Below are 15,248 nucleotides of genomic sequence, written 5' to 3'. Positions count from 1 at the left end.
GAATGATAAATCACGTGGCGAGAATTACGTAACGAGCATTGTATTTCAACATATTAATCAGACTTGTCCACCAGAAGAACGCATACTAATTGTCTTGCACTGCAGCGGCACGAACCGATATTAGATTTATCAAATATATAAATGTAGATGATAACGCGCAATGCTCTCAGATTATAAGACGTATGCACATGTAATTGTTTACAATCGTTAAGTCGCAACACGTTTCCAAATGTGAATAGAGTCACATTCCCACTCGCTATAATATCGAGTCATTTTGATTATTAATCATTTGTTTCATATAAATTTATTCAATGCCGATTTATTTCGCGATTTGGAGGAGAGTAACGGCCACACATGAGACACGCGAATTCATAACGGTGTCCCATGCGCAACATTCCTTTTATACCTTCAAAAGAACAAAATAAAAAGCAGGCATCGAAACGGTGAACATATCGCTGAAATACATTTGATACTTGCTTTTGCAATATGTATAACAAATGTCCCGCAAATCGCTTACATTAGTTAGGGAGCGCGGCAATATTTTACTCAAAGTGACGTAGGAGAACATTCATTATTTCATTACTTGTGACGAAAAATATATCGATGTACGTTATAACGACCTCGTCACAATCACACAGAAATTCAAAGACAAGAATATGCTCAACAACGAATTCTCTAATTTTTTAAATAATTGTACGTATATTGTATGTATATTAAGTATATATATCCGAATATTCGAAGGTTTTCGTGCAAAAAGCGATTTATATGAAGCTTAATGTCCGAGCGAATGTAGCGAAATCCGTGAATTTAGACAATAATATCACAGAATACTATCGCGTACCATCACATAATTATTAACGAAGATGTAAAAATATTGCGACTTATTTTATACTACAGAAGGTGTAATTACATTTATTTTATCTTTGTTAGCCTACAGTAGTCTAATAAAGATAAAATAACGTGTCAATATTCCAAGCAAAAGGAACAAAAAACAAACGTTCATACATCTCACGATTCATTATTTTTTCTATTGTTTCTTTATGCGAATATTTTCACATGATTGGCGCTAAAGATTGTAACAAAGGTTAAAACAAATGATACATTGAAATTTGACTGAAAAAAGAACTGTGCGAGCAATCCCGTGATAATGTGTAGTCAAACGTTTCACATTTAACATCTTCTTTTCCGCAATTCATTTACAGGGGATCTCCACATATCTAAAAATCTATCAAAATAATGTTTCTGCAAATATAATATTAGTTCCTGAACTTTGAAAATTAATTACTTAGAATAAAAGTAGAAAGATTTAAATTTAAATACAACAGAAAGCAGAAAAAAATTATTTAGATATATTATGTTAAATGTATAAAGGAGATTTCTCTATATAGGATTAAGATTTTGCGATATTATCTTGCGATACATAAATACTTTCGTTTTTAACGATGTAGTATTTAACGTAATTAAGTACTGCATTAGCGCTAATTGGAATTGCTTCAATTTATTAAGAAGAACGATATCCCCGAATATTATGTTGTTTCCTAAGTAGACTTTATTTCGTGCGATTAATTATCGCGTATACAATAATCTTCCTTCCTGTTAACAGAAACAATAGAAACTTTCCATCGGATACGTTCCCCATGTCCTCTTGTTCGCGAGAGTAATGTATAAGCGCTACCGACAATAACTATATATAATAACATATAACGCTACGACCCTTCCCTTTACGGTATCCGCAACCCGTTAGATTACCGACAATCGCGCTTCGAGTGATATCTTAAGATAGATGTTTAAGATGAACGAGAGAGAGGGAGAGAAAGAGAGAGAGAGAAAGAGCGAGAGAAAGAGAGAACAATTATATAAGTGTAATAGTTGTTCGTAAAATGTGCCTTTTATACACACATACATACACACACACATATTATATATACACATGTATATATATACATATATATGTGTATGTGTGTGTGTGTGTGTATATATATATATATGAAAAAAGATTACATTAGTGTATTCTTTAGGAAGAGCGAAATGCTTCTTTTGACTCGTGTTTGATGAGAGGAAGACTGTCGACATGTGCAACGTCGTTATAGCGATTAATATGAAAGAGAATGACAGAATAAAAGAAATTCTTTCCAACAGTGTCGTGTATCATTCGCTTTTATGGAGCAATTGCGCGTGCAAGCGAACTTAATTAGCGCATGGTCACGCGAGAGCGAATCAATTTCGAAGTTCTCTTCAGTTGTATCAGCTGAAACTATTCGGTGCAACTGCTTTCTCCAATTGCACAAAAGATCACTTTGCGCATAAATTATTTGACTAAAGATTCTAATAAAAAATGATATATAGGTACATATATCTGTGTGTGTATGTCATTTTTTATTAGAAAGAAATTTGAGTAGATATATATATATAAATATAACTTTTAATATTAAAAAAATATAACTTAATATTTTCTTCTCTATACTGGTAACTACATTAATTCGATTGCTAATAAAAATCAATACGTTATTTGCGCTATTGGTAATAAATATACATAAACAGTGGATAATATGCTTTAATTATAGTATCCATATGCCATCATTAGAAAGCATCCGCGCAAATCGACTAAGTAATTAAAGAAACTCAGTAAGTTTTTCCTAAGTACGAATGATGAAAAGATATTGTTCCCACTTTCATTCCGGTGGCACGTGCCGCGAATTTAGCGTAGAATAATATATTTTTTCCAACTTACCGATTTCCCCAATCCACTTTATTGATTATCCGCAACTTCAACTCCCGCGTCTGATCAGTCGTGAGGGTGCCAGCCAAAAGTTGCCGCCGCCATTCTAATAGTTCCCGCATCACTTTACGCAACGCGTTGAATTTGTACTCCTCACGCTCCTGCATCAGACAGAGGTTTACATATTAAATCGCTAAAAAGTTTTATACGCATCCCTGAAGATAAAGAAAAAAAACTATAAAATCAATCCTTTTTATGAATCTTGTGTTACGTGAAATATAAAGAACAGGAAAGTAAAGGCAAAATAGAAGAAAATTATTAATTAATGAAAATTCATCAAAGAACAGACTTACTTCCTTAGAGAATCCTAATTAATATTAAGATATATACGTTATTTATGTATGTATAAATAACGTAGATATTTTCAAATACAGAAGCAAAGAAGTGAATGAGAAAGAAAGTATTAAAGGATTGCAATTTTTTCTTCATCGATCGCAATTTTAATAACGAAAAAATATTCTCTGAAACGGACTACAAAGACAGATTTCGCAATGAAGAAGAGAGGAAGGAGGGCAAAGAGAAGTACAGAATGCGGTGTACTCACCACGTACAACCTCTTCCAAATACTACCCCATTCTCGCAGGACCAGAGTGACTTCCCGGACCACCGGATCCTCTAATGGTATAACGGATTCGAAAAGACCTTCATTGTCGATTTTGCAGGGCTTCAGATGCACGTAGGAACTCGGGAAGATCCCCTTCACCGCGCGATTCTTCGTCGAGAAACCTCTATACCAGCCTGGAATCGTCAGGAATTTCATTTTAGTTGCATTTTACCGATTGCATTCCACTTATGTCTGAGAATACTCTTATACCTATATATATCTTTGGCACTACACAGATACGCAAACATGGCTATTGCTATTAATTTAGACAATGATGAACGTGAACATTGATGTTAGAATTAATACGAAAAATAGCAGTATTTAATTATTATATGAGACATCAGTCAATAGAATGATTTTGCATGAATCTATGAAATACGATTTTCTTCCTGCACTGAGAAAAAAATAGCCTAAATTTAAATAAATATTTATTTGAATATTGCCAACTAAACATTTACTTACAATAAATAAATATTTATTTAATAAAAAGAAGTGATTGTTAAATCGAATTAATGTTTTTGTACTAAATAAATATATTTTTATATTTAATAAATATTTAGTTGGTATACTATTGAAAAATAAATATTGAAATTTTTAGGATATTTTTCTCAGTGTGTATTATTATTCTGCTTGCTAAATAATTAATGCAATGTTTCTATTAAATTGCGTAAGTTAATTTGAGTAAACTGCCTAAAATTAATTTTAGCGAGGAAATAGTACGAATCGTTTGATACATGTCGATGCAAAAGAATTATTGCATATTAGTAAAATTTTAATAGAAATCTTTAAATTCAGACAAAAATTTTGATATTACGCTTTAATATTCTCTCTTCAATCTCTCTCTGTATCTATATCATTCCCAGTGCTCCATCCTGGTTCAGAATGCGTAATTACGTTATTACTATCGCGCTTCCTGGTGACTTAATCATTTCCCTTGACGTTAAACGATATCGAAACTCGATGCAAAGTACATCGATTTTGTCCATGCGAGAAACACGGGTAAGATCAAGTATCAGATTACGTACCCGCGCACTCCTCCAAGATCTGTACGGTTTCTCCAATTTCCAAGGGTAATCCATATCGCGTGTCCCCCCGCCAGTTGTATACAGCTGTAAAAGAGATCATAGTAGACATTATCAGTGAGAATTGTGTGCCACGATATGACGCAATGATATTTTTAACGAGCATCGCCATTGTCACCGGTTAACTAGATCTCGTTACATCGTCCACGTAAACTAACGTATCACCACGACTGATAACCGTGTAGTACGCAACGGCAATCACGCCTATTTTAAATAATTATTTTATAATTATTTAAAAATAATTCTCGATATTATAATTAATCCAAACGGTAAAATTATGACGTAAGTATAGATATATAAGAATTAAAATTTATTCCTTACTATATTATAAAATGTTATAATATGCAGTGTAAATTATAGCATTTTCTGTCGTGTGTATATCTCCATAAACTATTATTTTCTTATTTATTTATTAATCAATATTAATATTATACATACATAATTATATGTATACAATATATATGTTTAAGTTATAAATTAAATGCGTATATTTGTACAAATAAAATATATATATAATTATATATTCTATTATATTGTCTGTTTTAATTGTTTCTGTGATATACCTATTACTGTGAAATATCGTATCAGGGGAGATAAGATTCTATCGTTTTATAATAGAGATACAGCTTTAGGTATATATATTATAATCTATGTTGGCATTATATTGATGTATAATATCTTCGCAGCTGCATTTTTCTAAGCATTTTATTTCAACGAATTGATAACTGCTAAACTTAAGCTTGCAACAATAATGGCTTCAATCATACGAACAAGTCAATATTTCTCCATATCGAGATCGGTATCACGGGATTTTTTTAGAATTGTCAGTCATGATAAGCCAGCTTCAGGGTACCGGATACGCGTGACGATGCACGTATGACGAGCCAACTTCCGGTCCTCGGTCGCCAGAGAAACGCACGCGAGACGCATCTCAATGAGCGCATCTCTATTTCTTTCTCTTTTTCGCTTGTGCTTCTCAATCCTTCTCTCTTTCTTTTCCCAACTCTGTGCGTTTTCTTGTGGATACGGTTTGTGGCTTACGTACGTGTAGATATACGAGAGATGCCGAGAAAGCACAAAAAATTTAGAATTGATATTTCTACAATGGAAGTTTAATCTATTTTCGATAATATTTTAATTAATATAAAATAAAACGGTATATGATTTCCAAAATGAGGAAAGGTATTTTTTCGAATGTTTTCTAAACAGCTGAGATTTTTCCATCATTGGAGAGAGTTTTTACTAAATTATTACTAACATTTATTCATAATTTCAAAGTTTTTACTTTTTATAACATACACATATATAATAAAGTTTAGACATTAAATAACGAAGCAGTTCGATTCTCGTATAGAAACTTATAAGTTAGGCGATGAGAGGATGTTGCTACTCGTCTTTTTTTGGGACATCCTGTATACGTTAACTGGCATTACGCACTTGCTCGCCCACATTTGGGACCGTCTACGAGCGACATGCGTGGGACAATGTGGCACAATTTTTGACAGCTACACATCATGTTGCGCCACATGGATTGCTCATTTCTTTCCATCGCAAGCGATGCATTTCATTCACGTGTATCGATTACTGTTCGACATCATTCATAAAACTCGATGGAACGAAAAGGGATATAAACGTGAACATCGACATGATGTAGCGTGATACAATTTATAACCTGCATCAACCTGGAAAGAATTGAAATGAATTTTGAATACGAAATTTTATTTAAAGTTAAAAGTAATCAACGACGAATAAATGTAATGTGTATTGAAAGAGGAATATGAGATGAATTTAGAATCACTTCGTTGGCACCTTAAATTCTAAATTTTTGCAAGATTCAAAAAGTAAATTCAGATTACAATGTCAAATACAAAGGAAAATTCGTCGCTCTCTGAAATCTCACAAAACTGTACCTACAAATTAAATTGATGCCGCAAATCGGCATTCTTTAAATCTACGATCTGTGGAATCGTGGCAACAGCACGGAACGTCTGCGTGAATGACGATGGTGGTTTTCTTTTTTTTTTCTTTTTTACCGGACAACACAATAGAGATATTTTGCAGTGAGCAGAGGTCCGCGACAATACGCTACCACGTGTATGTCGTGAAAGAGACAGTACGATCAATAGAATGTCACTTATACGGAATGTTTTGCGTCACCGGATGGCAGGCAGACTATTCCGCATAATCTCTTCTGGCCTTAATGGAAAATTTCCCCGTGTAATAGAGACAGATTAGACATAGCTTTCTTCACGTATATTTTTCTGGATATTTAATTCCATATTCAAAAACATTGAGAATTCACAGATAACGTTAATTAACTTTTCTGAACAATGAACGTATAGTATCTCGTTAAGATAATTTGAATAAAAGCCACGAAAATATGGTAAAATCATATCGACAAGAGAAATCGCAGACAGTTCCTAGTGAGCTTCATAAATGTAAGACAAAACATGTATAATGTAAAATAAACTATATAATGAAATAAAAAAAATATACGCGTGGAATAAAAGATAATACCCTGCAATTTATATATTATAGAATATATACTAATATATATGATACTATACATATATAACAATACATATAACAATACAGATACCATAAAGTTCAAAAAAATGAAAATCCTAGCTTCTCTCTCTGTATTATTATATAAAATTTCACTCTGAGTTCATCTTTTCATGCATACTTTTTTACTCTTTCTCTCTCTCTCTCTTTCTCCTCTCGTAAAAAATAAAATATAAAATTATTTAAAATCACTCTTTGAAAGAATTCCATTTTCAGCGCGGCACGAACAAAGGATAGACCGCGAAGTGTTCACGTCGTGCGGCTTTCCCCCATAGCTTTTCCCGCAGGGAATTAAATCGATAACTCCCTTTCTCGACTATACGAAACATTCGCGACCGTAGGGGGACCGCAGGCATAGGTCTGGCGGCCATTTCTGCCGTTCTTTTCCCGAATTTTCCGTCCAACGATTCCCTGCGATCCGCTTTCTCCCGGAGCGTCAATGATGGCTTCGTGTGTGCGTCAGTCTCGAAACTTAAAAATTTACGTGCTTCCATTTCGAGTGATAGAAATGTGAGAAAACACGAAACGAATAAAAGCAGTGAAAATATTTCAAATGTATAACTTTGTGAACATTTTTAAATCACTGTGAAAAATTCCATATAAAAATATTTACTTTTATTTCAAATATTCCCCTTTCATAAGGAAGAAACCATTACATTATCCCTACAGCACAAAAGTTGCACAATGCTGCAACATTGCAGCAATATTGCATGTTGCAGCAATATTGCAGCGTTATTGCAACGATATTGCTGCACGTTCTGTGCTGTATGGGATAGATAGATTACAGGGGAGTAAGATTTTACACGTACAATAAACACATGACAGTAAATACTAGTAACGGAAGGAGTAAGTTGACACAAGGGAACCATCAGAGCTCACGCTCACACGTGGGCAAAATCACAACGTGCGGAGACAGGCAGCGTCGGATATCAATAAGACCGATGGAAGATAGGACTGTAACGCCCTCGAGAAGGGTTACAAAATGAAGATATAAACAATGACATCTGAAATCGTAATGCCTCCTGGACCCGTGCGGTGAAGGCTTTCCCGAGAAAAATTGTACGAAGTACCGTAGGGAATAATTCCAAAATTAAAAATGTGCACCGTAATCCAGAAAAATAAATTGCGTTATAATAAATTTGTAAAAGTTGAAAAAAAAATTTTTTTACTAAATCATCATAAATATTGTCTTCATAATTTGATAAATTCTATGTATATGCATGTATATATCTTGTATCACGTATTATTTTAATTGTTTATCATTTTGTAATTAGTCGTGTATCTGGGACACGAGAAACAATACAACAAAATTCTCGCGGTTGCGCAAAATACTGTCGGCTATTTTCTGCCGCGCGGCAGAAGCGAACGTCGCACATTTTTCGCGCAACGGAAACGTTGCTTTATGTACGATCATAAAATGTCAAAAGCGCCGGTGGATCATATCCATGCGTACGTACATACGACACGCCGGTTAAATTACCGGGAGCTTTTTTGCGCGCGTAAAATGTGGTTAACAAACGATGAAGGAGAGACGGCAGGAAATGCACCGATAACGTCACTCACATTGCGAGATAGCTGATACTAATATTAACATTTATGTGCGGCTGAATAGGTTTAAAAGTTGCATCGCGTAACAGCGTCTCGTTGATAGACGTATGACTTATGATATCTTAAGAAACTTTTATATCTGCAGATATAAAAGTTTTATTTTTAAAGTTTATCCGTTATGAATCCTTTTAGCATTTTTGTACCTTCTGTATAATTATGTACTTATATATTTTTTTTCAAGATTCATGTTTATAAATATAAAAATTTGCGTTAAATTTGGCAATAACGCGCGAAAAGAACGATTTTGCTGAAGAGTATAATTGAAAAATAATTTTATTGGACCATCAAAATAATTGTATAGCACACTCAAGGTGATAGAACGTCAACGTTTTTTACAACATCACTTATCATGTTTAAGCGTTCTATATAATTATTTGGATGGCCAACAAAATTATTTTCAAATCTGTATCTAGCTACATTTTTTCATGCTTCAGCAAAATCGTTCTTTTCGTGCAGAAAAATAACACCAAAAATATAGAAGCATATTGATGAATACTATTTCACTGTAAAATTTGGAATAAAAGTGAAATTATACAATTTAAAAAAGAGCACTATAGTATTGTCTGTGGGATACCGGAAATGGGATACGAGCGGGATATCGTAAAAGGAGAACGGTGCTTCGAAGGCTTTCCCGATATTTTCATGTTAAAATGGATCTGCCTTTAGTGTTCGGGGTTTACGGCACAAGGGTCTCGGTAATGGCAGGAATAACGCATCTGCAGACTTGCCACGAGAGAGAGAATGAAAGAGAAAAAGAGGAGAGAAAGACGGCGCAATTCTACATCTACAACGGTCCCGCTAAAAAGAAATAATGCATAGGGGCATGACCGCGTGAATAGTGTCGTACATTGGTAGATTGGAAGATTGTGCTTTAATCGCGTCGCTAACACACTCAGACCGTGCGAGTCCGAACATAGCCGAGAAAAATCCCGGAAGCTATCACGTGCGAACAAGGAGTCTGCGAATCGTTTTATTTTATATCTGGAGGAGATAAAAAAAACTTGCAAAAAATATATCTATATTTCGAAATCAAACTTTCGGATAAATTTAATTTCGAGTTATCTTAATACTAGAAATACGAATAAATAAATTATTATGAAAATAAAAAAGTGATAAAAAAATTTAATATTTCATCGATATAAAGAACACATGATTTATTAAATTATTTTATCTAATAAATTGCATAAACACTCCTTCACTGACAACGAGAAACACCGATGATTAAAAAGAGAAAGGCTTAGGAATCAATGATTAATCTCATCGCCCTGATTAAAGGCGCTATTTATCGGATTAGAGTCGTTTGCACTGCTTGAAAGAAAATTGAGTCGACGGTAATGCTAACGACTTTAAACTGAGCGTCGAGGATTAACGCGAGCGTTAATTAATCGCGAAAAAATGCCGGACGAACGATCCCGCGCTGTAAATTGATTCCGATTCCGAAGCCAAAGTCTCGTTCTTCGTCTTCGCATACTTCTTGCCGCGTCAGAGATCTTCAAGCAGACGTAGCCACTTGACATAACTAACCACCGTCGCACATAGATATTCCAGTACAACGATAAAATTCCATTTGCATTATCTTTTGAATATTTCATGAAATATTTCCTAATTTTTTATAAAAATGTATTTTTCTATCTTTTTGTACAATAGTAGCGAATTCAGTTGGATACACTGGTGCATATCTATTAAAGTCATGGTACTCTGATTTGATCTGTGTAAAAATGAAATGCAAATATTTCGAATTATAAAATACATTTTATTTAACAGCACACTGAAAAAATGACTGAATGGATTAATTGAAAATGAACGAATTAGAATTTTCTGATTAAATCTGCTAAAACTCTATTGATTGAAATAATCGGAATTTTGATTGGTATAATCAGAATTTTCCGGTTCGTTCGTTTCAAATCAAATCTTTTTCTCAGTATGTGATAAAATGTACGAGAGCAGTTTGATAAATCGAACTTTTTTAAATTTTTTTTACTGAAATTTGACTTATTTTTCAATATTGTCTCCTTTTAAAAAGTCACTGATTTATGAAACTTTCTCGGTATTGAGAACTCGTTTAATCCGGTTTTTTTTATAATTATATTGAACATTTATAGTAAACATACATATATCTTTACATCAATTTGTGTACGATGACTTTAATGCGCACTGAATCGAATTCGCTATAAGAAATATTTCTTTGCGTACGTTCTCCATAATGGATTTTCTACAATAAGCCATTACCTAAGCTAGTCTTAAGCCATAAGAAATTGACTAATAGTAATCGATTATTCTTCTCACATCCAACTACGATTGGTCAATTTCTTATGGCTTTAAAATTTTAGATTTAAAGTTCAGGTAATGGCTAGTAGAAAACCCATAAAAGTGCAGCACAGACTTTTGCATAACGTATAAGGGCGCACAATAGAATCAACCAATCAGAATCCTTCATTTCATACTCCGGAAAGTTCTCTCTGAAAAGTCTGAGTTGCAGTTTTAAGTTCCATAAACCGCTATATTTGTGCATTTTTGTTAAATCAAGTAATGTGGATTTTATGTAGAATTGTTGCAACACTTTAATTTGCAATATTAATTAAACTTCACATCAGATTTTTTTTTTACTGTATCGTTAAAAATGATTAATTTACGACTTCTTGTTTACAGTTCAAATGGCTTGACATTAAAATCCGCAGAGTTTAGTGTTTTTGTAAATTTTTTTTCTGTACTCCGTGCTATATATCTTTACTCGACAAAACGCGATAATTAGTGTGAGTCAGGTTTTCCCGTATCTCTGGTACACGAAATGGAATTCTCCTACATAATATAAACGCATATCTACTACTTTAGCCTCTAATATAGCAAATCACCAGTATAATTGTACACTAAAATTATCGTTCGACATCGTCATGCGAAACGTTATAAAAGGATTCATCTTCGAACGTCCTTTTAAATTTGTTAAATCCTGCTACCACGTTGCAACCGGCTGCAACATTCGCGACGTTCGCGATAAGGATGCTGAAAGTATTCGTCGCGCATCAGAAGAGCGCGGAGGCGCGAAATCCGGGACCGACTCGGCTTTATCAAGCGCGGACTTTACTACTCGCGCGCACGATCAATGCATGAATGGAGCACACGCAGGAACACCCACACGCGCGCACGCACGACGCACGCACTCACACACGCACGTCGCCGCCGCCGGCGAGAGAGTCCGTTTGTGATCACGATGATCCTCGCGAACGTCATCCAAGCAAAATCGCTCGCGGACGGGAAATCGTCGCGATCGCGAAGTGTCATGCCGTGCGATCTCGCGATCATTACCGGGGATTCCCGGCCGGGCCGGCCAGACCGCGCCGTGAAATTTGACAGCTCCGAAGTGGAACGGCAGACGAAAGGAGAGGGACGGAGCAGACTCGCGCGCGTTGTACAGATAAAACCGACTTACCGACGCCGTACTTGGTGGTTTTTGTCGTAGTCCACATCTCGAGGGCCGGACGGTGCGACGCCGACGACGTGGACCGGTGGCGATAGCTACATGCCAGGGCGGCGCGTCTGCTGCCGCACGCGCGTCCTACTCACCTCGCGTGACAACGTCTGCGACGTAATATAGAATTTTTATTATCACGAGAGGTACGAAAACACAAACATTAGATGCGTTTGGCAGCACGAATATTGCACACTGCGCTGCGACGACAGACGGCTGGTCGTAACGAATAGCGTTGTTGCCGGTAAGCGACGGGCCGCGAGGCGAGCCGCGGCTGACTGACGGCATTGGCAACGCCGCCCCGCCGTCGACCGCCACCGCCCTCCCCCGCTGAGGCCGGCCGCACTACGCGTCACGTGGTACACGCGTCAGATGCACGGAGTAAAAAAATAACTAGAGACGCTAGCGACGTATTATTAAAGGCCCACGGAAGTGCGTGACTGTCACAACTTTAATGATCAGCTTGTAAACATTAATTTTACGATTTATTATTAGAGGATGTATTACAGAACAAATGTATAGTAACGAATGTGAAATTATACTTTGTTTCGAACGAAGCTTTAATTCGTCTTAAAGACAATTCAGAGAACACGAGTGCCTAAAGACGCGTCTTAAAAATTTTTTAAACGTCTTTCAGATTTTATCAAAGAATGTCTCAAAGACGTTTTGAGAATTATTTTCAAAATAAATAAACATAAAATAACAATAAGGGCTACGAGCCAAGTTATGATATATTTGAATATTATAAAAACAAACGGTTCGACCTTTTTATCAGGCCGTTTTCAGTGTTTACAATGTTTAAAGTGGAAAGCAAAAATTAATTTTAAACATATAAACAACGCTATTTATTTACGATTATACTTTCTTGTTGATTATTCAAAATCCCGAATTGTTAAAATCGTAATTCTTGGAAATATGAAAAATTCTTAGAACTTTCGATGATGCAATCACTTTGTGGATTATATTCTCATGTACTGAAAAAATATAATGCAACACTGAAGATTGAAAAAGTATTAGAAAAATACAAAACAGTAATATTAAATTTTCAAAAATTGCAATTCCGGCGAACGTTTTCAAAATTAAGCGCCGAGTCCACCAATTAGGTCGTTCCTCTCGACGCGAGTTGCGCGGAACCCCATAAAAATGTTATGGGAATGAGAGTTTCCCTTCTAGTTGTTCCACGGGATATCAGGTCATATCAGGTGGTCAAAAATCATTGAGAAACGGTTACCAACGGTCGCGATTGCGTTTCGCCATCAGGTCAATCAGGTTTAGGATTATCTTAGACAGGCAGGACGAAGCCCCAGGATTTACGACGGTACAATTACATACGGACGACAGGATTTATCGAGATGCGACCGGACTCGCGCAGCGTCTCATTCACGTTTCACCGGGAGGTGCTAAGCGTGCGAAACTCGCCGGAGATGGTGCGGAGCTCGCGAAATCTGCGTCAGCGTCTGCAAGATCGATTCGAGAAAGATCGGGGATCGTCCAATAACGACGCGAAAGAGAAATCACAGAAGACAAAGGATTCGACTGACCGGTCCTGGAACAATATCAGCCTTGGCAACGTATCCGCGGATTCGAGACGAGCGTTACGGAACGGTGCCGAGAAGCTGTCCAGGACGATATCCTCCGTGCGTACTACTTTTGGCACAATATCCCAGGTAAGAAAATTTGTGAACAAATTGACAAGAAATGAATTTTATCTTTTTATTTTCCTTTACTTGGACCGTCTATTATAGATTTCAACAAATTCAAATTAATATTATCCTTTCATCTTTATTTAATATTTGATGATGATTCTAATTTGGGGTTCAATCAAAATTGATTCTATTTAAATTATAAAACAATTATTTTCATATTAATTAACATCAAATAACTTCATTGTAAAGTAACAGAAGAGGAGAGTTTTAATGTTCAAAAATTTTAATGTAAATGTCTAATGATTTATTGTAGAAAGTCCATTAGATATATAAATTTAATGCATTATATTACGATAATATAATAAACATAATATCAATTTTATATATATATCAAAACCAAGCAAATGATACTTAAAGAATTCTTTCCTATGTATAGAAATTTAAGAGTTCCACACGCAGACGCCAGCGACTGGAGGAACAACAGTCTCCATCCAACATGCAGACACCTCAGACTCGCTCCCGTCAACTTTTAGGTCGCACGCCGACTAAACTCTACAGTCCTTTTGGCATCGAATCACCGAGACACGCCTGGAATAAGGAGAATGAAATTAGCACGCCGGTACGTGCCTCGTCGCCAGAGTGCAACATGCGTTACATACACTGTAGACCATTTCGCTTCACAAAAGTGAAAGGATTCTCCATGTTGAGATAAGGGAAGAGCCAGGAGCCTTCTCTTCAAAGTTACTGCATGTCGATCTCTCTTTCTTCCTAGCGAACGCAGCCAGGTTTGCGTGCCTTGTGTGCAACAACATTTATATATCGAGTATAATTTATTTATGTTCAGTTGCAAGCAACTCGCCGCAAGCAACGCGAATCCGTCATTGAGCCAACAATGATGTTTTTTTATACAAGTAGGGTAGGGCGGAGCTGTTCTATTAGTTTCAACCCTATGGGCTTTCTACAAGTCATTATCTTTAAGTCATAAGAAATTAATCAATCATAGACTAAGTGTGATTGGTCGGTTCTTATACTCTGATCCAACTCTAACCCTCGATGGAAACTTATGTTAGTCATGGTCTATTATTCACATTCGACTGTGATTAGTCAATTTCTTACGGCTTAAGATTAAAGCTGAGATAATGGTTTACTGTAAAAAATCCATTAAATTTAAAGTAATATAAAATTTACGGTAGTAAACAATATCTCTTTGTAGTGATGTGCTCAGAACTACCTTATACAATCATGATTGCTTCTCGAAAGCACAGGATCATGCATGTTCCAAAACACAAAGACTATCGCGAGAAATGAATGGGTAAGCCCCACTCTATCCTAATATCTTTAGGTATGCTAGAAGAGAAGAGAGCGCCCTTTCATAATATTTATATCATTCCATCGCTTTCTTCGCGTGCGTACATCGCAAACTCTCTACTTTTTTACACGTATTTATATAAATATATATATATATATCCATGCAATAATATACATGGCAGGGCCAATG

General features: G+C 35.7%; 2 protein-coding genes across 3 annotated transcripts in view; one reads left to right on the top strand and one right to left on the bottom strand.

The window, feature by feature from the left end:
- The window catches only part of spg (dedicator of cytokinesis spg), a 51,429-nt gene extending 39,125 nt beyond the window's left edge, over positions 1-12,304 (bottom strand). For both annotated transcript variants that reach the window (XM_018446194.1, XM_018446195.1), the window contains exons 1-4: positions 12,066-12,304; positions 4,409-4,492; positions 3,324-3,517; positions 2,732-2,880 (exon numbers count right to left, since the gene is read on the bottom strand). In XM_018446194.1, the coding sequence (XP_018301696.1) occupies positions 2,732-2,880; positions 3,324-3,517; positions 4,409-4,492; positions 12,066-12,102 (464 nt within the window). In that variant the 5' untranslated portion in view covers positions 12,103-12,304. The remainder of the gene's footprint in view (positions 1-2,731; positions 2,881-3,323; positions 3,518-4,408; positions 4,493-12,065) is intronic.
- A 970-nt stretch (positions 12,305-13,274) lies between these two features.
- On the top strand, positions 13,275-14,816 carry LOC108721507 (uncharacterized). Its single transcript, XM_018446077.1, has 2 exons — positions 13,275-13,771; positions 14,187-14,816. Exons 1-2 carry the CDS (start codon positions 13,457-13,459, stop codon positions 14,460-14,462), a joined length of 591 nt encoding a protein of 196 aa, XP_018301579.1. The 5' UTR covers positions 13,275-13,456; the 3' UTR covers positions 14,463-14,816.
- Positions 14,817-15,248: the final 432 nt, after the last annotated feature.

This window comes from Mycetomoellerius zeteki, unplaced genomic scaffold (assembly GCF_001594055.1).
Source record: "Mycetomoellerius zeteki isolate Tzet28-1 unplaced genomic scaffold, Tzet1.0 scaffold174, whole genome shotgun sequence".
Taxonomy (NCBI): domain Eukaryota; kingdom Metazoa; phylum Arthropoda; class Insecta; order Hymenoptera; family Formicidae; genus Mycetomoellerius; species Mycetomoellerius zeteki.
Note: the sequence above shows the minus strand (reverse complement) of the source record. Positions and strands in the feature narration are given on the sequence as shown.